The following is a 25968-nucleotide window of genomic DNA, read 5'->3' on the forward strand; positions in this document are numbered from 1 at the left end:
GCCCGATTAGTTGTAAGGATCTAAGAGAAGCAAAGTCATTTTACACATTTTTTTCCTGCGGTGTAATGAGCACTACAGCCTCACTCTCATTTCATTTCAAACATGCATCCCATAAACTGCTGCTGAGGCATTAAAACAGCTGACTTTGCACTTTGCTTGTTTACCATGACTGGACTTGGTTGGAAGTGAGTTCCTGTTAATGGTAATGTCTGTGTTCTTACTGAACTATTGATGAGCTAATCTCCCTGACTGTTAAATATTAAGAGTGTAAAACTCTGATCTGCTGCCAGAGCTTCTCCTCTCCATCCGAGAGGTCATCCTGGTCTGGAGAGGAGAAGCTGACGGAGCACTTTAGCAGAAGTTAAAGAAAGCTGGATGTAATAAATAAGTTCTCTCTCTTCCTGCAGGTCTGAACTCCATCCTGTTCGCCATTAACATCGACAACACGGACCTGAATGGGGGGGTGGCGCGGGCCGGCGGCTCCACGGTGACAGACCTCCTGAAGGAGTCGACGCAGGGTATCGGCAGCCTGTGGAAGGAGTCGACTCAGGGGGTGAGCAGCCTGCTGAGGGAGATCAGCACCGCCACCGCCGTGGTGCCAGGCTTCACCCCCCGGGGAGAGGGGGCCTCCGACCCGCTGCCTGTCCTCCCCCGCAGCAGCTCTGCTGGTAGGAGACAAAGACATTTCGTATAGAGCTGCTTGTGACTGCAACATGAGGGACGAAAGGAGTTTTATATAAGACCTGGTAGCATAATCTTTAAGCTCTTTCTCTAACGTCTGACATCATTTTTACACCAGTTTTAAAAACCAAGCATTCACTCATAACTTTCTAATTAGCATTATTCTATAGTCCTTCTTTCTCTGGCAGACGACATAATTGTGCAGTTCTTGTAATTTATACACCAGCTGCAAAAATATCTAACATTTACTTCTGGAATATTTCACTTCTGTTATGCTGTCCATCTTGTCCTCTGGCTCTTACACCAAAAAAGAAGAACATACAATAATATAAAACAATTATTATTATTATTATTATTATTAATAATATTATTAATAATAATAATAATAATAATAATAATAATAATAATAATAATTTAAAAAATACCAAAAATAATAAAAAAAAATAATAATAATTAAAAAAAAACAAAAATAATGTAATAAAAGTAATGATAATAATAATAAAAGAAGAATAGTGATCTTAATTAGAATTGTATATAATATCATATAAAATATATATCTTTTTAAAATTATATTAAACTTTATTCATGCATTTTTCAAAACAAAGTTACAAAGTTTAACGAGACAAACCCAACAGCCATAGCAACACTGAGTTTTTATTTGAAAAATATAATTACAGGTTAAATAAAACATTAAGATGACTAGTATAAAATGAAATGAAAAACATGAACATATCAGGCTACAAACCTTGCACCCTTAAATGTTTTAAGGAGGAATTTAAAAGATGATAAGTACCTTTCCAGTCTGATCTCCTTAAAAGAGTACTTATGTCACCGAAGCAGAACAGAGAGTGAAGCACATATGGTGGAGTTGGAGCATGTGTAATGAAAGCACTGGTGGAACAAATCCAGTGGAGGCAACACAAAGCAGCAGCGAGAGGAAATCCCCCGTGAAATGAATCAACTTCCACGATGTCGGCTCCGTGTTGGACCTCATTTAACCGTCTGCACCGTCCACCGGGGACAGCTTCAGCGCTTCCTCTCCTTATGTTCTGCTTTGTGAGAAGGACATGTGACTCTGTGCTGCTAAAACTTTACACTGGGCGAAATCTAGCCCTATTAAAGGGGCCCTAGTCTGCTTATTTTCAGGTTCATATCGGTATTTAGTTCCTCTACTGGGACATGTCTCCATGCTTTAATGTTCAGAAAGCTCTTTACGTTGCTCATCCTGCCTGTGCTGCAGCACCTCTTTTCCCCCTCTGTCTGAAACCAGAGCCCAGTCTGCTCTGATTGGTTAGCTGGCCGGCTCTGTTGTGATTGGTCAACTGCTTAGAGATGTCCCGCCCCTTAGCCTGTGATGTACAATGTGTTTGAGCGCTAGCCAATAACATTAAAGCACAAACCACTCAGTTGAACCTGAACATTTGCAGAAGAGGACCCCTTTAAATACACTTAAACTGCTGATGTCACCAGTACTGAGCTTTTGCTGTGTCAACATTTTAAGGCGGCTGCTCAGGAGATGTGAAAATCGATTATTGAAGACAGTAATTGAGTTTTTTCACTTCTTTTTGATCTTCTCTCACATAGACTCGGGGCTGAGGAAGGAGCGGCGGAGGAAAAAGAAAATCACCAACATCATTTCCTTTGATGACGATCTGGACGTAGGAGCGGAGGATGAGGAGGAGGGAGAGGAAGACCTCCAGAAGCTGAGCGACATGAGGAAGAGCCTCACCGCTCTGGCTCAGAGCAGCGTGGAGGAAGGCGTGGATCCTTTAGAGCCCGAGTTCTCCGAGTCCCGGACCCAGAATGGCCTCTCTGAGCCGGGTATAGTCAGCTGGGTGGGGTCCCCTCATCCCTGCCGCACCCCACCACCCACTGCCTCACCTCCTCTGCCCGACAGAAAGAGTATAGACAACGAAGAGGAGGAGGAGGAGGAGGAAGAAGAGGAAGAGGAGGAGATGTACAAACCCAGAGCACAGTCCCAGGAGGAGGAGAGGAGGAGCTCTGATCAGTGAGTCACGAGAGGATTTTATTTATTCTGACAGAAGTTAATGTGGCCTATTGGCACGATACCCTGGAGGTTTTCATTAAGTGCACGGGAAATGAATTAATAGTAATAATTAAAAAGTGCTTATATTTTTGTTTAACCCTTTTTATTTGTTGTCTTCAATGATGGGCTTTTAGAGGTGATTATAGGGAAACAAAAATCAGTTTTCTCTGAGAAAAATGACCTTTTTTTATCCAAAAACAAATGCATACACAGCATGTAGAAGCACAAGATCAACCATTGTTTAGTAAAGTTGGAAGAGTGGTTATTCAGCTGGATCAATTTGTAGTTCAATAAACATATTCTCATAAAGGACTACAATTCTGGAGTGAAGAGCCGAACTATTTTAGGTCATTTTTATAGTATTTACTCTGAAATTTGTTTGTAATACAAGAAAAGACCAGATGTTTTTATATGATGTATACGTGGAGAGAGATGTGATCTGCATGAAGTGAAAGAGACAGGTGCATGCTGGGAATTGTAGTGTTGTTTTTGGTCAATAATGCCAGAAAATCCCTGTAAAGACTATGAATGTGTGGTGAGGTTTGAATCCAAAATGTCTGAACTATTTGACTGAAATGAACTTATTTATGTCTGAAAATCCACCCCGATGCTGACTGAGGTTTAATGTTTATTTTTTCAGGCTGGTGGTGGGCAGCCTGTCCAGTGTGTCCACATGGAGCCCCCTGCAGGTGAAGAAGACGCAGCCAATCAGCGCCGACATCCTCATCCCTCTGAACCCTGCACACTCTCAGACAGGTACTGACAGTAGCGGTTTTGGGCATGGGCGAAGCGGGCAGCTGCCCGGGGCGGCGTTTCATGGGGGGCGGCACGAGCGAGCACTTAAAAAAACGTCATCTGGGGCCGCAAAGTGGTTTTCTATCTATCATATCACTGTGTGGGGAATTGGCAAATTGGCGCCCCCTGCATCTGCAGGCGCCCCTGCTTGCTGAAAAGGTGCCGTGCACAGAAGCTTGTGTGAGAACGGGAAAGGGGAGGGGGTGCGGCCGCGGTTGACAGTTCACCTCTGGGCCTCCCAAATGGAACGGACAAGGGGGGGAGAGGGGGATCCACTGTATAGAGCAATGTCACTGTCACACCTCGACTTTCTTCCAAAATTACAGGCCTATATTTCCTACACGTTTTGGTTTGTCTGAATTGTGTGCATTGTTTGATTCTTGAAAAGTAAGTTTGCCTTTCAGTTACATTACATTGCTATAATAAAAAATTGCTGGAAAAAAAACACTTTTATTTTTCCTTCGGTGGGGGGGGGGGGGATCTCGCCGGGGTGTAATTCCATGTAGAACCGCCACTGGGTACTGAAGTCTTCAAAACACAGAAACAAAAGCTGCAGCAACAGGGAGTTATTACTATCAACATCTTCCAAACTCCTCCATCAATATTCCGGCTCTTTGGACTCATTCCCCCCTTTCAGCAGCTGCAACTCCAATAGTTATTTACATCTAAACTGTAAAACTGACTATACCATACAAGGACGTGTGCAAGGCAGGAATACTGTATTAATACTTAATATTTTTCGAACATATTTCAATTGACCTTACATTTTGTAGTCATTAGTAGTATTAGTAAAATATTCAGAGTGCTATCAGCCTCCACGGTTCACTACAGTCATTATTCTACATTACGTGAATTGTGTTCTATAAATATGTACATAAATAAAGAGCTACCTTTAGTACAATCCCTTTTAAGATTGTGTAATGTTTGACCTGTTTTTCCAGCTGTTTGTGGAGCAGTGTGAGGATCAGATGAAATCTCAGTGCTTCCCCTGTCACTCTTCACCTTCACTTTCACTTTGTGTTTGTTTCAGTGAGTCCCGTGGAGGACTCGGCTGCGTTTCCTGCGCAGAATGAGTCAGCAGGACTGGTGGGAAACTGTGAGAGCGACAGACCGCTGCTATCGTTCAAGTAAGCTAACGTTTCAGCCAGGATGGATGAGCTGTTGTGTGTGCATGATTTGCAGTTTGATTTATCAGTTTTTAGTCACAGGACTGAACAGGAAAGTCTTGTCGGTTTGCTTTCTCTGCTGCAGCCTCAGCTTTACTCACTAATATGAACATTGAAATGTGTTTCAGCATGGAGTCCAGCCCACCGCAGCAGTCTGCTCCTCTCTCCAGCATGATGCCAACATCCAGCCTGCCAGAGTCGATGACAGTCGGTCAGTGTCCCTCCTTTCTCCTCCTCTCACTGCTCCTCTCTATCTCCTGCTCTTCTAGTTCTGTCTGTTCTCAAACTGGTTTTGTCTCATCCATCATCATGGTTCATACCACATGTGAGCTACGTAGCACTAGAACGGTGTCTCTGAACAGGACCCACTTTAAAACATGCTCACCAACAAGGGGGATTTCCATTCCTTCGCCAACAAATGTGGTACTTTCCAAACTGAGACTAATCAAATATTAAACTGCAGTGATCGTGAGAATCTACCCTCACTAACACCTCTGACAAAAGCTTAAGAGGGACTAGACAGGTAACAGTTATGCACTGCAAACCCTTCAGATCCAGATTACTTTATTGTTCTTAAATTTACATAAAATGGGAATTCTACTCTGATAAAAATAAGGCACTCACCATACACAGCACAACACTTAATTAAGTGAGTCGAGACAAAAGTGTATGTAAATTGCATTTAGTGAAATGAAATATCATTAGAGAGCATGATATTGACATTAATTAATATACATTAGAATTAGGACATGGTGTTGGATGCAGAATATCCTAAGAGGGATCCTTGGTTTAGAAAACACTTGTAGTTATTTTAGAGTCACTAAAAAACCTCAAAACATGGAGTAAATCATTATTAAAAACTATTTTAGCTTCAAATTAGGATAGAACTATCAGACATGTAAGTTAAAGCTGCCCTTCATTCAATCATGTGTTTCAAATTTGGGTGATTCGCCCTCAAATATCTGACCTTGACTACCCTTCATTTTGTGTATCAGTGACAAGCTAACAAGCTAACAAGCTAACAAGCTAACAAGCCAACAATGAACATAACTAAAAGATCACAACCACACTTAGCATTTTGCTCATTATCTGAGTGAAACATGTATCGATGAAACTCTCTGAAGTTTTTATATAATGAAGTAAAAAAGCCATCCCTCCAGCTAGCTGTCATGATGCACACTTTGGTAAGTCTAGCATTAGCACCGGTTAGCGGATAGAGGCTAAAACCAGGATTTCTCATTGAAGCAGAAAGAGTAAATGTGTTTTGAATATCTTTTTAAACATTTTCTTTTACTTTTATGTTGGGAAAACATCTTAAAAAACATGGGAACGTATCTGGAGGAAGACTTTAAAGACATTATAACCATATCATTTCTTTTGGTCTGCACTCAGTACGCTCAGCAAGCAGTCGCAGCAGTGAATAGAAACTGAATAATTATGTGTAAGTGAAATTTATTTCCTTGCAGCGCTGCGGATAAATGAAATCAAACACAAAACTGATTCTTATTCAATGTGATGGCAAAAATCAGAGTTGTTAAATCCCCAGCTCCCTAAACTGAATACAATCTAATCTCAGAGTGTTTTCCCACGGCGTGTTCATGGTAATGAATCCTGAGGAAGTTAGGACATGTCTCTGTGTGGACATTTTTGCACCAGCTGTATCTGCAGCAAATTAAATCAGACTCTCTGATTGGTGTTTGGAATCCTTGCTTTTTTTTTGTTAGTTAAAGAGATCTAATTGCTGAGTCCTGTGCCAGGAGACACTTGTTCACTTCTTTCCATGATGACACATGATCCAGCAGGGGGCGCTGTTGGTCCACTTTAAGCACATGTTGCTGCATAAACACACCCGTCTGCTCCCCTCAAAGGGTTTAGCTTGAGAGGAAAATTGGTGGAGTGTGACACAGAGTCAGATCTATCCATTTACATCAGATATATACGATGTCAGATGCAGATACAACGCGCTTGATGAGGATTTAATGTGCGAAAAGCTCACAGCACATGCAGGATCTTGCAGGATGCTTGGTGTTCTGCGTGTTGCCCTGAAGCTAATCAGACCGCAAGATGCTCACACTGATGCTATTTGATTCCTTGGATTATGTGCGTGTGTGTGTTTGTGTGTGTGTATGTGAGAGAGTGACAGAGAGGCAGGGGAGGAGAGGTGAGTGCAGCTGCCTGTAATAGAGGAAATGTTAGATCTCTAAGCCCTCTATAAAAGAAGGTCACAGGGTCAGAGAGTTGTGGAAGAAAAAATCTAAAAATGCAGAGGTGGAGACGATGATCTTTGACATCTAGAGATCCATGATGGCGTAGAAAGATGTAAAACGCAGCTAATAGTCAAACCCACTTAATCCAGTTGTGTGTGTTAGCCCCTCCCAATCTTCTTGTCTTATTTAGACGCCTACTGTATGCTTAATAGACCAGAAAAACAGCTTTTTGCTTTTCTGTGGATTGGAAAACCCTCTCTCTATTTGCTGCTGCATCTGCTCTCTTCGCCTACTCACTTAACCCAAAGCTAAAGCACTGATGCTTTTTTTTGGACGGGTTGTGCAAAGTTGTTTTGTGTAACGTAGAAGATTGGGATTGAGGTTGAGGGATAGCGGTCCTTTTGTTGGTCTTACCTGCAGTTTATTTCTTGCTCACAGTCAGCATTTGTACCTTCTTTAAAGAGGCTCTGTTATGCTTTGTTGGGGTTTTCCCTTCCCTGTAGTGTGTTATATAGGTTTTAGTGCATGTAAAGGCTCCATTGGACTCCTTTGTTTACTTCAAGAACATAGTGACATCACTAACTCAGTCATGCTTCTATTGGCTAGCACTCCAACACATTGTACTTGATAAGGCTAAGGGGCGGGATATAGCTAAGCGGTTGACCAATCACATCGGCTAACCAATCAGAGCAGACTGGGCTCTGGTTTTAGACAGAGGGTGGAAAGAGGCACAGGCAGCGTGAGAAAATAAAGAGCTTTTTGAACATGAAAGAGACATGTCCCAGTAGAGACACTACATACTGATATGAACTTGAAATGAGCAGAATAGGGTAATGCTCATTAAGTAAGGAATCAACACAGGCAGCTGATTGGCCTGTGTGATGACAGAAGAGCGCCATAAGACCTTCTATGAATAGGAACATTTGCAGCGTATCATTACAGCGTGCGTATGTTTAGTGCTGGAGAATAGTAAAAACAGCTAATGACAGTGTTTGCCCTCGTCCTGATTAGCGCTTTGTGACACTCTGATGAATACCAACCATGCTGGGATTTTTTAAGTGTGAGAATCTGAGAGCAGAGAAATGGTGTAAGACAGGAAACAGTGTGTAGATCAAAATCTCCCTCGGTGTGTGAGGCCGGCGGCTGCATTTATTGGAGAGTATGGAGTCTATAATTCCCACGGCACCTCCATTACATGGCCTAGCTCTCCGCTAATGCATCTATTACGGGAACAAGTGAGCAAGAGCGTGCAGGTTTCCGGTGGGGGCACACACACACACTCAAACACACACACACAAACGCAGACACATAGAATTTTCACAGTGGTGGGAAAAGTTCTCAGATCCTTTCCTTACGTTGCAGTAGTCTGAAAATACTCCATTACAGGTAAAAGTCCTGAATTCAAAATGTTATTTAAGTAGGTTTACCGAAGTATTATCAGCCAAATGTACCTCAAGTGTCAAACTTAAGGTACTCTTCATGTGGAATAGCTCTTTTATAAGAAGTATAATGTCAAAGTAGGGTAGAGTAATAGTATATATATCCTATAAAGGCATGACGCAAACTGAAACCAACATATTTCCAATGCACCTTGGCCATAAATTAGCAATAAGATAAATGGAGTGTGTGTGAAATTGACTTATTGCACACCTATGTGGGTCTGATGTAGACCACACATCATCATTTTCATATAAACTGATGATGCTTGTCACCTGTAGGTGTCGCTATGACTCAGTTTTGACCTGCAAAAAAAAAAAACTGCTTCAATTCTTATCAAGCACAAGTAATTTGGGACCGTTTGGCGAATGGACGCTCAAGTTACAACACCTTTCTGTATCATGGCGAGAGTCTCAGATGCCTGTTGAGCCTCGGCAAGAGCCTTCCATGAAAGACACAGAAACAGAAAGCTTTTAATAACTTTTCTTCCTAATAGCCTTTGGAGTCAATCTGTAGAAAGAGCTTGTTCAAGTACGGAGACAATAGCTCCAAAGGACTTTCTTTTAAGTCTATATGTGATGCAAGTGCCTGTTAAATATCGTGCATGTAAGCTCCTGTATGTAGCACTTATTGAAAGCTAATGCTACGCTATGCTAAGCTAATTCTTGTTTTTTGCTCTTATTGTGAAAATACTGTGTGTAGTTTTGAAAGCCGCTAAATGAAATGTTGTTTAAATGGACAGTACTTTACGCTTTCCCGACTTCCTGCTGCGAGAGGCCGTCTCTATGCTCCGCCAGCTGACGTCGAGAAAAGGGGGACAAGGTGTGTGTGTGTGTGTGTGTGTGTGGCCCCTGCTGTGAACGCGTGGTCGGACTTAAGGTCACGTTTATTTCTGGCCTTCTGAAGTGAAGAATGGAACCTTGGAGATAATGGACTTCCTCTTTTTCTCCACTGCTCTCTGTTGTGTTCTTCATCCCTCCTCCTCCTCCTCCTCCTTCTCCTCCTCCTTCTCCTCCTCCTCCTCTTCCCCCAGAAAGACACTCAGCTCGGGGGCTGCAGGAGACCTACTTGTGTCTGGGGCTTCATCGACACCCTACATTAGTTATGAAAATAGATTTGGAGAGAGAAGACTTGTGGTCTGCATGGTGTGTGTGTGTGTGTGTGTGTGTGTGTGTGTGTGTGTGTGTGTGTGTGTGAGTGTGAGTGCAGGGTAGATTAACTCCTCTCACGGCTGTTATTTCTGGAAAGTCCTGCTGGTTAGAGGCTCTGAAACCTTCATGTGCACCTCTGAGTGTATCTATGGAGATGAATCATTGTACACGGCCCGAATCTGTCCTTCACATCGGGACGGAGATTACCTTCAGCCGGCTGCAGACTGCAGACTGATGCAGTCCCACTGTCGAGTGGTTTGAGGCGGGAATTATTAGGGCTGTGAGGTTTAGAGAATAGCGACTTGTATCGGCTGATATTGAAAATGAGATATGAGGAAGAAGAAGAAGGCATGCTTGGTAAATCCTACAGGTGTAAACTCAGTTTTTAACTTTTCTTGGTCTGTTAAATACTGTTCGTTGTTAGTCCGGGACTCTGAACCATCGCAATAATTCATTACTTCATACTTTCACACATTTTGCATTCATCAAATATTTCCCCCTTACTGCAATTTGGATATTGCTTAAGTCCTAATTGCAGTTTTGATTACATTTTGATTATTGTGCACGGTTTTTCCTCCTGTATTCTCAAAAATAACTCATTCTCATGCAAACAAACACTGTTTACTAAAATACACTGCCTGGCCAAAGGTCACAAGCCTGTGGTGGGGCAGTGCTATGATCTGTGGTTGCTGCAGTTGGTCTGGTCCAGGTTCAGCAGTGTGCCCAAAGAATGAGGTCAGCTGACTCCCTGAATAAACTGAAGGTCCAGGTTATTCCATCAATGGAGTTCCTTCTTCCCTGATGGCACGGGCATGTTCCAAGAGGACAATGCCAGGATCCATCGGGCTCAGATTGTGAAAGAGTGGTTCAGGGAGCATGAGACATCATTTTCACACATGGATTGGCCCCCACAGAGTCCAGACCTGAACCTGATAGAGAATCTTTGGGATGTGCTGGAGAAGACTTTGCGCTTGTGGTCCGAATCTCCCGTCATCAATACAAGATCTTGGCGAAAAATTAATGAAACTCTGGACAGAAATAAATGTTGTGACGTTGCAGAAGCTCGTAGAAACGATGCCACAGCGAATGCGTGCCGTAATCAAAGCTAAAGGCGGTCCAACGAAATATTAGAGTGTGTGACCTTTGTTTTGGCCGGGCAGTGTACAATAAAGGCATTAAAAGTAAGACAGACACATTTTTCATCACAGATAATATTTTACCCTTCCTCACACATGCTTGTTTCTACTTGCCACGAACCCATCTCTTAAATTACACAACTTAAATGACCCACATACTTTTTTCAATACCTAAACGTCCCTCATATGCACGATAAGTTCAATTGCACACTATGATTCCCTCGTTATTGTTGTGTCTCCTGATTCATGGTTTGATGCAGAAGTAAGCCAGTGTTTTCCTCCCTTTTCTTACATTTATCTTTGATAAGATCTTTTCTTAAGGGGTTTTTAAAGAAGCTTCCAAAGTGTGTTTCACTGCAGCAATAAAAGCCTTCTCTGAGATCTTCCTGTCAGCGGGAAAACAGATTTTATGAAGCAGTTTATCTAAAGAGTAGAAGAAAACTGCAGCTTTAAAGTGGGTTTCTGTTATTTCTACATCTGAAAATAATCATATATTAGTTTATGCATATTGTGATTGTGGTGTGTATTGTCTGTGTGTGTGGTTTAAGTACTTTTATACAGGGATCTCACTTATGGCTCTTTTCTTTGTTGCAGTGGAGCTGCGTCAGGCCATCGTCGCCATGATGAACAGGAAGGACGAGCTGGAGGAACAAAACACGTACGTTGAGATTCAAAACCCACCCTTTTACACTGTGTACAAACAAATATGTGTAAAAATGTACTACTAAACTAAGATATGATCGTCATATAGATGTAAACCACTTCATGGTTACCTCATATTTCTTTATTTAGGATCGTATCCCCGTGTCTAGTCTAGGAAACGGTGCATTTTATTGTTAAGTTTCGTATGTTTACAGACAATATAAGCTTATAAAAGCAGCTTATAATCATCAGATTTGAAAACAAAAGGAGGTTTACAAATAAAGAAACGCCATTGGAGTTTATTTTAGGTACAATTTAAGATTTCTTTGTCAGAGAAATGCTGATTTGAAATCGTTGTTACGAAAAGTTACGGCACTTTCTGTTTCTGCCGGAGAGAGAGAGGGGAGCTCGTCCCAAAGCCGCTGTATTTACACCCTCTACCTGGAAGACACACACACACACACACACACATACACACACACACACACACACACACACACACACACACACACACACACACACACACACACACACACACACACACACACACACACACACACACACACTCAGAAGATATTGAATGACCTGCTTGTTTCTTTGTATCTTGACTAAAGTTGTTTGTGCTGACCCGGGGCCAGACTCTGTTTTGTTGTCATTCAGCATTACTCCACCACAGAGTGATGTACGCTCATTTCACAGCCTCTAAACAGGTGCAAACCGCCATACAGATCTGCCGTAATGACCCTAAAAACACGGCTTAATACGATTAATCATGAATTAATGTGAATCTCCTGCCAGATCTGTGTGATGCACTGATTTGTGTTTGGAGGCATTAAGATAAGAGCGATGCAATTAAAGATGTGTGTAGATGTTTGTGTGTAGATGTTTGTGTGTGAGAGATAAGCATGACTGCATTTGATAATGTTTATCCGATCTACTGATTAGGGAAATAACATAATGTCAACATTTAGTCGTCTGAATTTGGAGGATTAGGTCTGCGAGATGCATCACCACCTGAATGTCAGTTGGAAAATACAGAAAATATCCACCAAAGTAATTAAGCAGATATACTCAAATACTTCACTTTACTACATTTTGAGGCATTTGATGTGAATATATGTCCATTTTTGTACTTTATCCATTTATTCCACTACATTTTAGATGCCAGATATGTCATTTGTCCTCCACTACATTAATTAGACAGCTTTAGTACCTCTACTGAATCACAAAGTCTGATTCTCCTCCCCCCCTGTGTGTGTTTCAGGTCTCTGCGCAGTCTGCTGGACGGGGAGATGGAGCACTCGGCCAGCCTCAGGCAGGAAACCGATCTGCTGAAGAAGAAGCTCTCAGAGCTGGAGGAGAGACACAGCGCCAAGGTCCAGGCGCTCGCCAGGTGAGACACAGCTGACTGGAGATCTAGATATCAATTTGTGGAAAAACACTAGAAGGATTCATATCAAATCATGACAAGAGAGCCGTCTAAATATCTGTCGCTAACTGAACACCAACCTGTGTTGCTTGTACATTAACCGTTAAACCCTTGAGAGTAAAACCCATTTGAGACTTATGCACCATCAGTAACAATGGTTTGGCTTTTTGGCTTTTTCCTGTTGTTCTGAGTTTGTATCTTCATGGTTTATTGCACTTATTGTCACTTTGGATAAGAGCGTCCTCTAGATCAAATGTGAGGGGATTGTGTGGCACCTCGTCAGTGTTGAGGAGGTGAACCAGCACCTCTTAAAGCACTTCAGGTTGGAATATGGAAGCTTAAAGCTGCACTTGCCTAAAAATGTAGAAAAGCTTTTTAGCTCCAACCCGAACAGAGGTAGTGCAGAGTTTGCTGCACAAATGGGGAAGTAATTATAGCTTTAGTCTGTTTTGATAATCTTTTTAATAACCGTTCAGATGCATTTGTGCTCTTGGATATTGTTACACCTACTGACATTTTAAAGACCAAGCAGTTCATTGTCAGAGCTCGAGCGTCTGGCAGTGTTTCGAGGTGAATTTGAAAGTAAACTCTCTCTTTCTTTATTCATTTAATGTGCAAATAATTAATATCATCTACTCTGGTATTCTGGCAACCTTCAGTTTTTTTAGTTCATGGATTTATTTAATATAAAATAAGATTATTAAAGAATGTGCTGCCCTAGAATAAGAGAAATCCAAAACCACATTGCATTTAAAATTGTCAAAATATTTCCCATCAGAGCTCCAAAGATATTCCTTGTGACATTTCTTATTGTAGTTCCTTATAATCATTACTCTCTTTTATCCTTTTGCATCTGATACCTTATAAAATGACAATATCGACAGTTTTCTGGCACATTTTGAAGATTACTTGAAGTGAAAAACCCTGTGCAGAGGTATGATGATGAAACCTAGCTTTGACTTTTTCTCTGAGGCTACTTACTTCTTCTCTCCTGCACCATCAGCCTAAAGTGGAGTGCTGCTGCTGGTGGGAGGAGTTTTTTTGATTTGCCTGACATTGTAATGACCGTTTCATTGATGCTGACCATTAACCTCATCAACCCCCGCTGATATGTGACGGCTGTGTGGTCGGGGACTCTTTACGTCACACAGTTTTAATTGCATCTCCATCTGAGCCATTTAAATGAAGCTTTGACACACGAGGCAGGAAACACACACGAGGCAGGAAACACACACGAGGCAGGAAACACACACGGGGCACTACAGCTATGAGTCACATCTGTGTTTGACAGGACAGAATGTGACTTAAGGAACTTTTATCTCATTAATGTACAAGTTAAAACCAACTTTTCAGCGAGTAAACATGGTGTAAAAGCTGTGAAATGTTTTGTTTTTAAGCTGCTTTGTGGCTGCAGATCACCTACAGTGTTTTACACATAATACCAGTGATAATACTAAAGTGACAGGAGGCATATCAGACAGGAAAGGGAACTATTTTGTGCCACTATCACTGGTAAAAGTTTCACCTTAAAAAAGGATCATTTGAATATTATTACTCACCCTGAGAAAGACTTTAGGTGAACAAAACCAAGGAAATCTTGAGGAATTTTACTCAATTGAAGCCACATTTAACAGCAGCAAGAATATATAACAAAATCAGTTTAGAAACTCAATGAAAACAGTATGATCTGTACTTTTCACATGCTCACGATTGCCTCAGTCATGCATTTTTCCCAGCACAATTATTATTCCCTGTGGAGGCTACAAGAAAAAAGTTTTCCCCCAAGAATTCAGGGAGACATGGGGAGAGCAGTTCTTAAAAAAAAGATCGTTTTCCTAAGCCTTATATCGAGTTCAGTCCGTTCCTAAACCCATTGTCGAGTGCCACACACACACACACACACACACACACACACACACACACACACACACACACACACACACACACACACACACACACACACACACACACACACACACACACACACACACACACACACACACACACACACCATAAGTGACCACCTACAGTTTTCCCAGAAAGTGAATTGCGTCACCTCAGCGTTTACCATTGATTGCCTGTGTGCCAGAAGTCTCCAGCCCTTTAAATAGAGGATTAGTCATCCTCCAGCAGTCTGAGCAGAAGGCTGAGCATAGCCTCCGACAGGAAGGGAGGCTAACGGCTAGCATGATCCAGAGAGACCATCAGGAAAGGACCGATTTAGTTTGGACCTTAAGTGAGGGTTTTATTCTGACCCATGAATCAAATGAAGGACAATTAATAACAATCTTCATGGTGTTGCAGGTATTCTATTTATAGGCCATGACATTAAAGATAAGTATAAAATGTCATTTAGCTGAAGTGCTAACTAGCATCTGAAGTCCTTAAGTAGGTGACAATAAAACAAAACACTGCAAGACAAAATACAAGAATAAAAAAAGGACAAAAAACATAAAAGGAATTAATTTGTAAAAAAAAAAGAAGCAAATAAATAACTTTTCTAACAAAATGTAAAAACTATAATAAAATAAAATATCTTAGCGAGTTTTACAAGCAAATAAAAACCCCGAAAATAAGTAGAATAAATATAAGAATAATAAATATATTATATATCAGAAAAAGTAGTTCTTAGAGAGCTAGTGTTGCACAGATATTCCTTATTTAACTTCTTCTAAAATAGCAACTTTTAACATATTTTATTCATTAAACTAAGCTTTATTTGCCCTTGAAATTGTGCTCAGTCTTACTGTATTTTTGAAAGAGATCGCTGTTTGTTTTCCATTCAAGGTGTCAGTGTAGAAAGAGTATCCCAAATTGCATTAAAGACATTTGAAATAGTAAGTCAAATGTGTGTTGGGGCTCGACTTTAGGACAGCAATTTAGATGTTGCTTTGCTGTTAGGAAGCTCTGTTAACTGGCCCCCTTTGAAATGTAATTGAATAACCCTGCAGGGACCGCTGAGGCTGATGGGTTTGCAGTTTGAGAACAGAGCGCCGCAGACGGAGCTTTTTATAGTGTCATGGTTTTCATGTTCGCACGGGAGGATTTAATGGAAGCTGAAATGGCAAGAGAGAGAAATAATGTGCGAGGAACAACCTCACTCTCTCTGTGACAGCCACACACAGACCTGGGGAGGAACGGGTTACATGTAACAGGATTACGTTCCCAGGATAGGAAGGATGGTATTTGTATTTCCTTACAGTTACATATTAGGAGGATTACAAATGTACTTGCCCCCACTGCTTGTAAACTACTTGAGTATTTCGATTGTATGCTACTTTATCTTTCCTACCTCACTACTGATTAAGAAGCAAGTATTGTACTTTTCCTGCTTTCTTTTTGGGTTTCATTAAGGCTACTTTCATTCTTCTTCAGTGGCGAATTAAGTACCATATTTGTTTCTAAATTGTCATGGAGTGGAAATATACAGAGCATAAAGTGATAATACTCAAGTAAAATACAAATACCTACAAATTGTAATTTAAAAAAGCCCTAATCTGCTCATTTCCAGGTGTGTATTTGTATTTTTTGTCTTTACTGGGAGCTGGCTGGCTCTGTTTTGATTGGTCAACAGCTTACAGATGTCCCGCCCCTTTGCCTATCGCTGTCAATGTGTTGGGAGTGTTAGCCAATAGAAGCACAAGTGTTTCCTAGGGACTTCACTATGTTCAGGAAGTAAACAAAGGAGTCCACTGGAGGTGTTTCAGGAAGGGTGGGAGTAAGAACTTTGGGATTTAAATCTCTGCAGACCATTTACATGCACAAAAACCTACACTACAGGAAAGGGAAAAGCACAAGAAGCACACTAGGGTCTCTTTAAGCACCTAGGTTAATGTACTCAGTTACTTTCCACCACTGCTGGTTACACACTCAGACACACAAAGCCCATCCTATAGTCGGCCGCTAAATCTCAAGTGCTGCGTTTCCTCCTCAGCCAAATCTGCCTGGATCAATAGCGTCTATAAATATCAGAGAGCGAGCAGCGCGCCGCCGAGCGAGGCTGGAAGCTGTCAGCAGTGAAAGAGGCCACTGGCAACGGTTGCTATGAATCTCCTCGACGCTTTGTGATTCAGGCCGAAATCTGCAGCCCTGACATAACAGCTGACACCCAAACACAACGTCCTAACACCCGAGCACGGTCGTCGTCCAGCGACATTTGGCTACCGTGCTTTCTGAGTTAATTGACGTGTTTCTGAGACAGATTGTTTAACTTTGACAGGAGGGAATCTGCAGGTTAAATGTTTATCTTCAGCACCAGATGCTCCCTCTGATTGCCAGACATTCTGCTCGTAGTTATATAGTAGAGCAGTGGCGTGTGCGTGTGTGTGTGTGTGTGTGTGTGTGTGTGTGTGCATTTACGCAAATACTGTGTGTTTTTTGCAGAAAGGAACTAAGTGCATTTACTTGATTAGTGAAAAAGTATTCAGTTCCTTAACATAAGTAAAGGAAAACGTAGAATTACAGAAGTATTAGTACTCACTCTGCAGATAAATTGTGATGTAAATGTGATATATTATAATATATATTGCATTATTACGGTGTTGATTTGGTGCATTAATTACCATTTCACTTTGCAAAGTTCTGTTAGAGAACTATTGATGTTGACACATTTATTTTTTCCACGTTTCTTGTAATATATTGGGTAATTCTACCTGTTTGTGCCTTAAAACAGTCTTCAACTGGTTTGATCTTTAGAGAAGCATTATGTTTAAAGTTTCAATGCCATATCTTTAAAATGAAAAGTATCTAAAGCTTTCAGATAAATGTAGAGGATTCAAAATGCAATATTAACTTATAAGCTGTAATTTTTTGGGCAAGCAGTGCTTTTAATATAGTGCAGATGAGAAGTAGGGAGAGACGCGCGGCAAAGGGACTCAGGCCGGATTCGAGCTTGGGTCCGCCGCATAGGGATCAAGCCCCAGTATATGGCCGCCTGCTCGACCCACTGAGCTATACGACGGCCGTGACGGAGAAGTTTAAAGTAGCTTTAAATAGAAAGTCATTCAATAAAAATGAACTTCTGAATTATGATGTACTTTTTATGGGTTGGGATGCATGGCAGTATACAAGTCATTAAGGTCAGCTCCACCTTTACCTGTGTGTGTGTGTGTGTGTGTGTGTGTGTGTGTGTGTGTGTGTGTGTGTGTGTGTGTGTGTGTGTGTGTGTGTGTGTGTGTGTGTGTGTGTGTGTGTGTGTGTGTGTGTGTGTGTGTGTGTGTGTGTGTGTGTGTGAGAGAGAGGGTGGCAGAGGATGAGCCTCTATAGATAGATCTGGTCTGACGTACTCTCCAGGAGAGGGTAGTGGGCTACACAAGCCCGCTGCTCACTTACTGAGTTACTCACACACACACACACACACACACACACACACACACTCATGTACAGCAGGACCCTTACTCACACACAGCCAAATATATCATGTAACTCTCGCTCACACACTGACACGGCCCACTCCCTCACCCCTCAACTTCTCCCAGAGTGTAGGAATAGGACGCACGTGCCACAGCCTCGTGGATGTTTGCGTGCCGCCTTAAGAGGAGCTTCATTGACTCACTCGTCTCACCACACTGTACGTAATTCAGAGTGTGTGTGTCATCCTCTGTGCTAATTGGATTTCCTGTTATTGAACTTGGTGGAAAATCACAATATTTCAATGATCAATATCAGTGTTCGGGAAATCACTTTTACACATGCAGGAATTACACATCCGTTTGTATGTGAATATGATCAGTCAGTAAGAAACTGCAACGCTGAGATAAGGACAGGACATGGTACGTTTAGATTTGAAAAACCGCTGAAGCTTACTTGTATGTTAAGTTCCACCCAAGTTGCATAATTTCATTTATTCATATAATTTATTTAGTGAGATTTCAACAATTAACAGATATAAATTTGATCCAGTTATTTTATCAATTTAAGAGTAATCAGAATACTTTGTCACTTAATCATTGAATTATCCCAGATTGGAGTTTTTAAATAAAATAAAATAAATATATAAATATTTCTATAAATGTAGAAGTTGCAGAAGTAAGAATGTGCAATAAAAAAATGTAATTAAATAAAGATATAAAATAAATGTTGAAGTAAAAATGTAATGCAAATTTTACTACAACATATAACACGTGCAATACAATGTTTAAGTTGTACCAAAAAGGAAAACAGCTGCCTTTAAATGCACTTGACATCCTTCATTGAGCTGCCTTTCTGCACAACATTTCACGGCCAAACTACGATTTTGGTTTGTATTTTAAAAAAGACAGAAATTCTTAACACAACTTTGACGTGGTATATAGGACAACTGTCCATAAGTATCAATATTTATCTCCTTTCTAACTAAATATGTATTTTGACCCACCCTTAGACCCCCCTCTTCCTCACGTCGACTTAGTAACTGCTAATGATAACGAGGTTTTTAAAAATAGAAGTGAAAAGCTAAAATGGCCATGCTCTGATTTTCTAACCCTCAAACACACATCCTCAAACACTTCTCTCACACACACACACACACACACACACACACACACACACACACACACACACACACACACACACACCACACACACACACACCTTGTCCCCCTTTTCTCGACGTCAGCTGGCGGAGCATAGAGACGGCCTCTCGCAGCAGGAAGTCGGGAAAGCGGCCAGCAGAGTGAGTGGGCTCGGGCCAGGAAGCGGTGCGTCGTCACTGGGAGAGGGGGCGGGTGGACAGGCGGACACATGAACACACACATGAACACACACATGAACACACACTTACGAAAGAAACAAGAGCAGATGCCTTTTTGCTCACTTCTTTTCTCCAGGCTGCAGCTGAGTGAAGATCGCCTTGTTTACTTTTCTCAAATTTAGTATCTTGCACAACAGATCAATGTATTATCCGGGGACTGTTTTCATGCAGAGTAGAGTCCTAGTCTTGGCTAGTCTAGTCACTCTTCCTAGGGAGGGGATTATTTCCTTTAATGCTGAAGTATTAACAACCAGCCTCACAGAGTGGTGCAGGAACTAGTCTGAAAGCCCGGCAACGAGTCAGCATTTTACCACTTTTGGTTCCCTCGTCTCGTAGTTGATTCGCTGATGAGATTTTTCTGTTCTACAACATAACTTACATCAGTAAATACCCAACTTGTAAACCTCATAAGCTTTTATATGTCTTTAAAACAGCGCTTGCTATCGTTTAAAAATGAGACAACTAAACATCATAAGCCAAAAACTAGCCGCCGTTAGTTTAGCGTGGCATTCCATTGTAGCCTTACGTTAGCTGGTGATCGCAGTTACTCATTAAAGTGGTCTTAATACAGTGTATGTTTTTGCCACAGTGGTTATTTACTTCAATAGTCGAACATTCAATTGAAAAATCCTCTTGCTTTCTGTGGAGGGAGCTCTTGCGATGCTAACTTCCTGGTTGCCCTTTAACATACCTCACCACTGCACCACCATATTGCCTCCTTGTGCATTACCTGTGGATGTCTGGATTCATTGAGCCTTTGGAAGTTTGGCACAAAGACTTTATGCTTGAAATATTTCTTTGTTTTTTGTTAGCGAAGCTGAGCAGTAAATTGCACTCAGGAGTTTTACCCGGCAACTGAGCTGTCTGCCTCTGAAGGCGTACCTCTCATTTACGACTTCCAAACAAAACCACATCGTACCTGAAGAAGAGCCAATTTCTCTGTTTTTATTGCACATTAAGCGTCTACCGAGCTAGATAAAGAAAAAGGGTGGGGGAAGGGGGAAGACAAAAGAGTGGGAAAAACCACCCGAGGGCTTCTCTTAAGTTAAGTAATTACTGCGAGTAGTTTAGGTGCAAGCTTTTCTCTGGAGATACTTATTTTTCTTCCTGTTCCTTAAGAGACGATGCAACATCCTTTCTCTATTCCCACCTTCAAGAACCAACCTTCCAACGTCTCTGTTTCACACAGTATTGACAGTGTCTTTATCTCTGGAGCGCACATTGTTTTCAGCTCTTCTTTATTTGCTAAACAGTTAGGATTCTCTAAATCTTTCTCCAAGGCACGCAGTCTTTCTTTCTCTTTGTTTCACACACATCTCCTCGTGCACAAACCCCTGCTCGTCTTCCCCACTGTTCTGTCACATGGAAGAACTTTGAGTTAATAGGCTTATTCTCCGAGCGGGCATTAACAGTATTTCTGGGTCACAGCATTGCCCTTAATGAGAAACCGGTTTGTCCCACATCAGCTGGACGAAGGAGGCACTTTTCACAACAGAGATGCCGAGCAAGTACTTCACTTTGGACACACTCATTTAAAAGTTTTCCGTCCCCAAAGGCAGAGAAGACATTTAGAGTTTCAGACGACTTTCAAACACATTTCCAGCAACTTAATGGATCACTCTGAATTGGAAAGCATTAACGCACAGATGCAGTTTGTTGCTACAGTTTCAGGGAAGAGGAGATTGTACGAGGCTGCTGCTCCCCGGGGGCTTTGCGGTTTAGATTTGTTTGCCATCCGTCATTAAGGTTTGTCCTGTGGGTCCACTAAACTCAGTTTGTAATGATGGACTCGCCAACAGACATTAAGGAAGTGAATGCAAAACTCATATCCTGGCCTAAGTGGGTATTTAAAAATGTATGGATGTGATTTTAACCATGCTTATTCACAGTAGGTTAATCACTGCCTCAAATACAGAGATATTCTTTTAACAATTCCTTGGAGTTAACGCGTAATAGTAGTGCTAGAACGTATGGCACACAAGGGAAATCTAGGTGATGATTAATAGGAAAGAATAAGAAAAATCCACAAAATGACTCAAATATCTAAATAACTACTGGAGGGATTGCCATTCAATTTGACGCGGATATTCACGGTACCCAGAAGATACTCTAGCAACACCATTCAGTCACATGTGGTCCCTTCATTCTTTGAAAGGACTCAACGCCTACTGGACCGATTGGTATAAACGTTCGTACAAGCAGTCATTGACCCCAGCTGATGTATCTTAAGGACGTTGGTGATCCCCTGGCTTTGTCTCTGGCACCACCATTGGGTCTACATCAGTGCAGATACAGAATCGTGGCTTTATATAGACTTGTTTCATCAGAGTTTTATGTATTTGGACCTTTGCAAGCTGTTCAAATGAGGAAAAAAAGTCCCTTGGTGGAACTGCTCGTCAAAAATGTAGGAAACCAGCAGATTAATGAATTAGTTGAGTGACAGAAATCAACACTTTTGACATCGTTTGAATCCATTTATCAAGAAAAACTGAGATATTTCTCTTCACCTATTTCATTGTTAATTGCACAACCAATTAGATGGACTCAACTAATTCAAAGATGACACCTTGAGGGCCAGTTTTCTGTATTGTCTTCCTTTATTAAACTAATGAATGAATTGTTATTTGCAGCCCTAGAGGGAAGTGTCAAATGAAAATGTGTAAGAGGACATGCTTTGAAGAAACAGCCTTTGAGCCTCAATGGGATACTTAGTGTGGAGCAATGCATTATCACAAGGAATACATGAGAGAAAACTTTGGAAAAGGTACAAGAATGCAATGTTCGGGGATGTTGAAGCATGGGTTTTCTCGTCAGTAATGAGCAGGTTTGTCGCTTGCAGGAAGGAAACAAGAAGTTCTGTGTGATGATTTAGCACGTGGCGACCGAAGTATACGACCTGAGGGAAGCCGGGACACAGCGGGTGTATTTCACAACACCCGCTCGTGTTTTATCACGCAGCAATGTTCCCTCACAACCTGCCTGCTAATTCACATCATCCATCTGAAAGCTACCTGTGTACACACGAGCAAATTTCCCTCCAGACCGCTTACATTACAGATGCACGTCGGAGCGGAGGCGTGATCTACACCTGTGTCAGGAACTTTTACTTCTGGTTATTGTATCAGTAAATATTTTGCATACAAGAGGAGGTACATTAGTAACTTGTGTGTAGTATGTGGTTTAACCTCGAGCAATTTAGCAAGTGTAAATTAGGTAGGAGTTTTTTAGGATAAACGGTTTCCACGGATCCTTAGAAATGGTTAAATTACTTTAATGTATGCTCTAATTGGGTGACTTCAATCAATCAAATGTGGTTACACTGTGTGTTCGTCGGCCAAAGGACACTTCTGTTTCTTTTTGCTGAAAACAGAAGCCAGCTGCAGCTTAAAGTTGCTTTGATTTGAGCATAAATCCTGGTTTGAAAACCAAAACAACAAGCTAAATAAGAAAATAAGGATGGACAGGTTTATGGACTCGTCCTTTTGAGGGAATTTGTCACTCTTGTTGCTATCTGGTGAGTTAAACAATCCTATAACTCTTCTTCTTCTCCGTTGCCTGAACATGTGAATATGAGACACACTGCAGACCTCCTGATCGTTGTGCTTCGCTGCAGAATAAACTCCTTAAAAGACTTCTTTAAAGTAAGGTTTCCACACCATTTTGGAATTATTTGTTAGGTTCTGTTGGTTAATTTCCACCACATTGTTTACCTGAGCGTTCAGTATTTGTGAAATGCTTCAATTAGAAAGTCTGTATGTCCCCCCGAGCAGCTTCACTAACACGGGGTTGATGTGACCAGAATTTCACGTACGAAAAACCAAACCAGAAGCTAAAAGGCTCCGCCAATCCCAGTGTGACAGCAGAGTTGGAGAGAGAATTATAATGGGTGTTAACGACAAACACCTGCCACTTTACTCATAGTATTTTCATCCTTACTTAGTGGAGAAATAAACTGCTGAATTAGTCACATTTTTGACCGCCTAAAGCTACAACATTTCCTAAAAGATCATCGTCCACCTGAGCGTTTAGTGTCACATTTTGTAGAGCTGTAATCTGCCTAACAACAGACTCATTCTGAGAAAAATGGACGCTTCTGAAAGTCTGCATATCTACACAAACACACACTCGAGCGAGCGGTGTGTGTTAGCTATAATTTAATCAGGCTGGAACAGCGTCTGGCTGCGGGCGGCTCTGATAACGGCGGCGTGGACGACTCCTCGGAGAGCTCGTCGGCGTCTGGATTCAGGAGGTCTCTGCGCCTTTTGTTGGAGGGGAATGAGGGCTGATAAGCAGGGCACCAAAAGAAAATCACTCGTGGAGAATGAGGGTTTGGCGGGGGGGCTGGGGGGCGGCGGTGTAGCAAGACAAAGGCTGTTAAATTCAACTGCAAAGGGCATAAAGGCGCACTCCAACTCTGATTGATTTCCTTCCCAAAGTCGATGATGTTCGGCGGGTTACGGCTTGTAAAGAGAAGCCTCTGTCTCTCTCTCTCACACACACACACACACACACACACACACACACACACACACACACACACACACACACACACACACACACACACACACACACACACACACACACACAATGCTCTGAATAACTCTACCTATTCACCTTTACCCAAACAGTGTTTTTATCAGATGTTTCTGGATCACATTTCAAGTGCTTTTTAAAATGCGCCTCTGAGATACTGAACACTGAAATGCTCTCGCTTGCTAATCGGAGGTCAGGACGCAGGTTTATACCTCCTTTAATATTTACATGTAGGCAGACAGATAGGAGGTTTATCATGGATAACCTTTTCTCTCATACTATACATACATTTGCTTCCTGCAGTTTGTGATAGGAGCTTTATGCCGGAGACAAAGTGTATTTATGTGTAGGAGAATGCAATTTATTACAGCTTCCCAGATGTTTGTGCCGTGTTTCTCTGACTTTTATTCATCCTGATGTGAATTTATACTAGTTATTTGATCTGCTGAGTGCTTTTTGTATGGATTCATCCTCAGATTTAGTGATGTGTGAAAGACTGAGCCTCTCCTTTCAGGTGCAAAAGCTCAAATCGGTTTGATTTTATGCAACAAGCGGAACATGCAGGAGACATTCTGGAAAATGGAAAAGTAGCCTACATCTGAAACCTGTTCCGTTGCGCTAAATAACAATCGGACAATGTGATTAACAACATATTCAGAGTCAATTATTAACGGCAGCTTAATTTTCTAGCTTGATAATAAAATGTGCCAGTAAATATTTAATTTCCTCAAAGAAGATCATCAGTGTTCTGCTACGAAAAGGTGCCTTTGTCTACCTTTGTGTACTTTGGGTGCATTTGAGACCCATTGAATGAAATTATCCGGTCATTCTGAGGGGTATATGTGTCACTATTATCATTGTAAACATTGACAAAACGTAGGAAATGGTAACTACATACAGTGGAACGTCATTCATGAGAAAATCAAATCAAAATGTTAATAATTTAGTTTTTGGGAGAAGGGGATTCAAGTGTAAAGTTCTTCCCACTCTTTTTCGGATGTGTAATCAGGTAGATCATTTGTTTGTAGATCATTTGTTAGCCAATAACATGATTTGTTTATCAATTTGACACTGCTTAAGTTTGTACAGTCTCAAAATGATCTAGTTTCATTTCATTATTATTTTTAGTATTTATTTTTTACACGTTTGAAATAAATCAAATCAAAAAATCTAATTCATAAGAGTATCCTATGTCTAAGTGCAATCTAAAGGAGGAAGGGAAGGGGCTCTAATTTTAAGGTCAGACCCCTTAAAGAAGCCAGCTGTTACATACTGTATGCCAGGGGTGTCCAAACTACGGCCCGGGGGCCAAATGCGGCCTGCGGGCCATTTTCAATCGGCCCTCAGCAAATTCAAAAGTAGAGTGAAATGTGGCCCACACCAGAGACTCTTTCTTAAATATACCGGTACACAGTATTCATGTGTTAATAAGCCCACTTTTCAAATAAATTCAGTCAATTAAAGTTGAAAACATCTTCTAACAAATCTTAGTCGATGAGAAAAAAGCCCAATAACATATTTGCATAACAGAAAAATAACCTTCATATTTCCAACTTGTTCAGCAATCTGAGGCTTCTGTTTTAAGGGATGAGCTGCTAGCAACATACATGAACCCCTATGGAGAGCTCTGTTCTTTTACTAAAGCACATTGAAGTACCAAGAAAAATGTACCTTCATTTGACTGATTTTGCTAACTTATAACTTAACTTATGAGGCACTATACCTCACCTTTAAAGAGGGGCCCAGCCCTTCGTCTGTTTTTCTGTAACTGGCCCTCAATGAAAAAGGTTTGGACAGCCCTGCTGTATGCAATCACATGCAGGCGTCTATTGTCTGTTTTTGCAGCCTATATATCGGCGTGTCAAAATCATTCCCACCCCCCCGGTTTTGATAATCTGACCCCCAAAGCATCGGTATTGCATCCCTGGACTTTCTGCCTTTTGCTCAGAAAATCGGATTAAAGTCTTCATATATTTGAGTTCATATCAAGTGTAAAAGTTGGTCTACTTGCTGAC

The 25968-nt window shown here is 41.4% G+C and overlaps 1 protein-coding gene across 2 annotated transcripts in view; it reads left to right on the forward strand.

Annotated features, from left to right (window-relative positions):
- Nucleotides 1-25968, forward strand: part of snx29 (sorting nexin 29) — a 130853-nt gene that overhangs the window by 4724 nt on the left and 100161 nt on the right. For both annotated transcript variants that reach the window (XR_010166653.1, XM_063893947.1), the window contains exons 7-13: nucleotides 408-668; nucleotides 2266-2689; nucleotides 3369-3484; nucleotides 4554-4650; nucleotides 4818-4900; nucleotides 11215-11278; nucleotides 12527-12655. Coding sequence is in view for 1 of the 2 variants with exons in the window: in XM_063893947.1 (XP_063750017.1) it covers nucleotides 408-668; nucleotides 2266-2689; nucleotides 3369-3484; nucleotides 4554-4650; nucleotides 4818-4900; nucleotides 11215-11278; nucleotides 12527-12655 (1174 nt within the window). In the remaining variant the exon portion in view is untranslated. The remainder of the gene's footprint in view (nucleotides 1-407; nucleotides 669-2265; nucleotides 2690-3368; nucleotides 3485-4553; nucleotides 4651-4817; nucleotides 4901-11214; nucleotides 11279-12526; nucleotides 12656-25968) is intronic.

The sequence above is a fragment of the Eleginops maclovinus genome, chromosome 10 (genome assembly GCF_036324505.1).
Source record: "Eleginops maclovinus isolate JMC-PN-2008 ecotype Puerto Natales chromosome 10, JC_Emac_rtc_rv5, whole genome shotgun sequence".
NCBI lineage: Eukaryota > Metazoa > Chordata > Actinopteri > Perciformes > Eleginopidae > Eleginops > Eleginops maclovinus.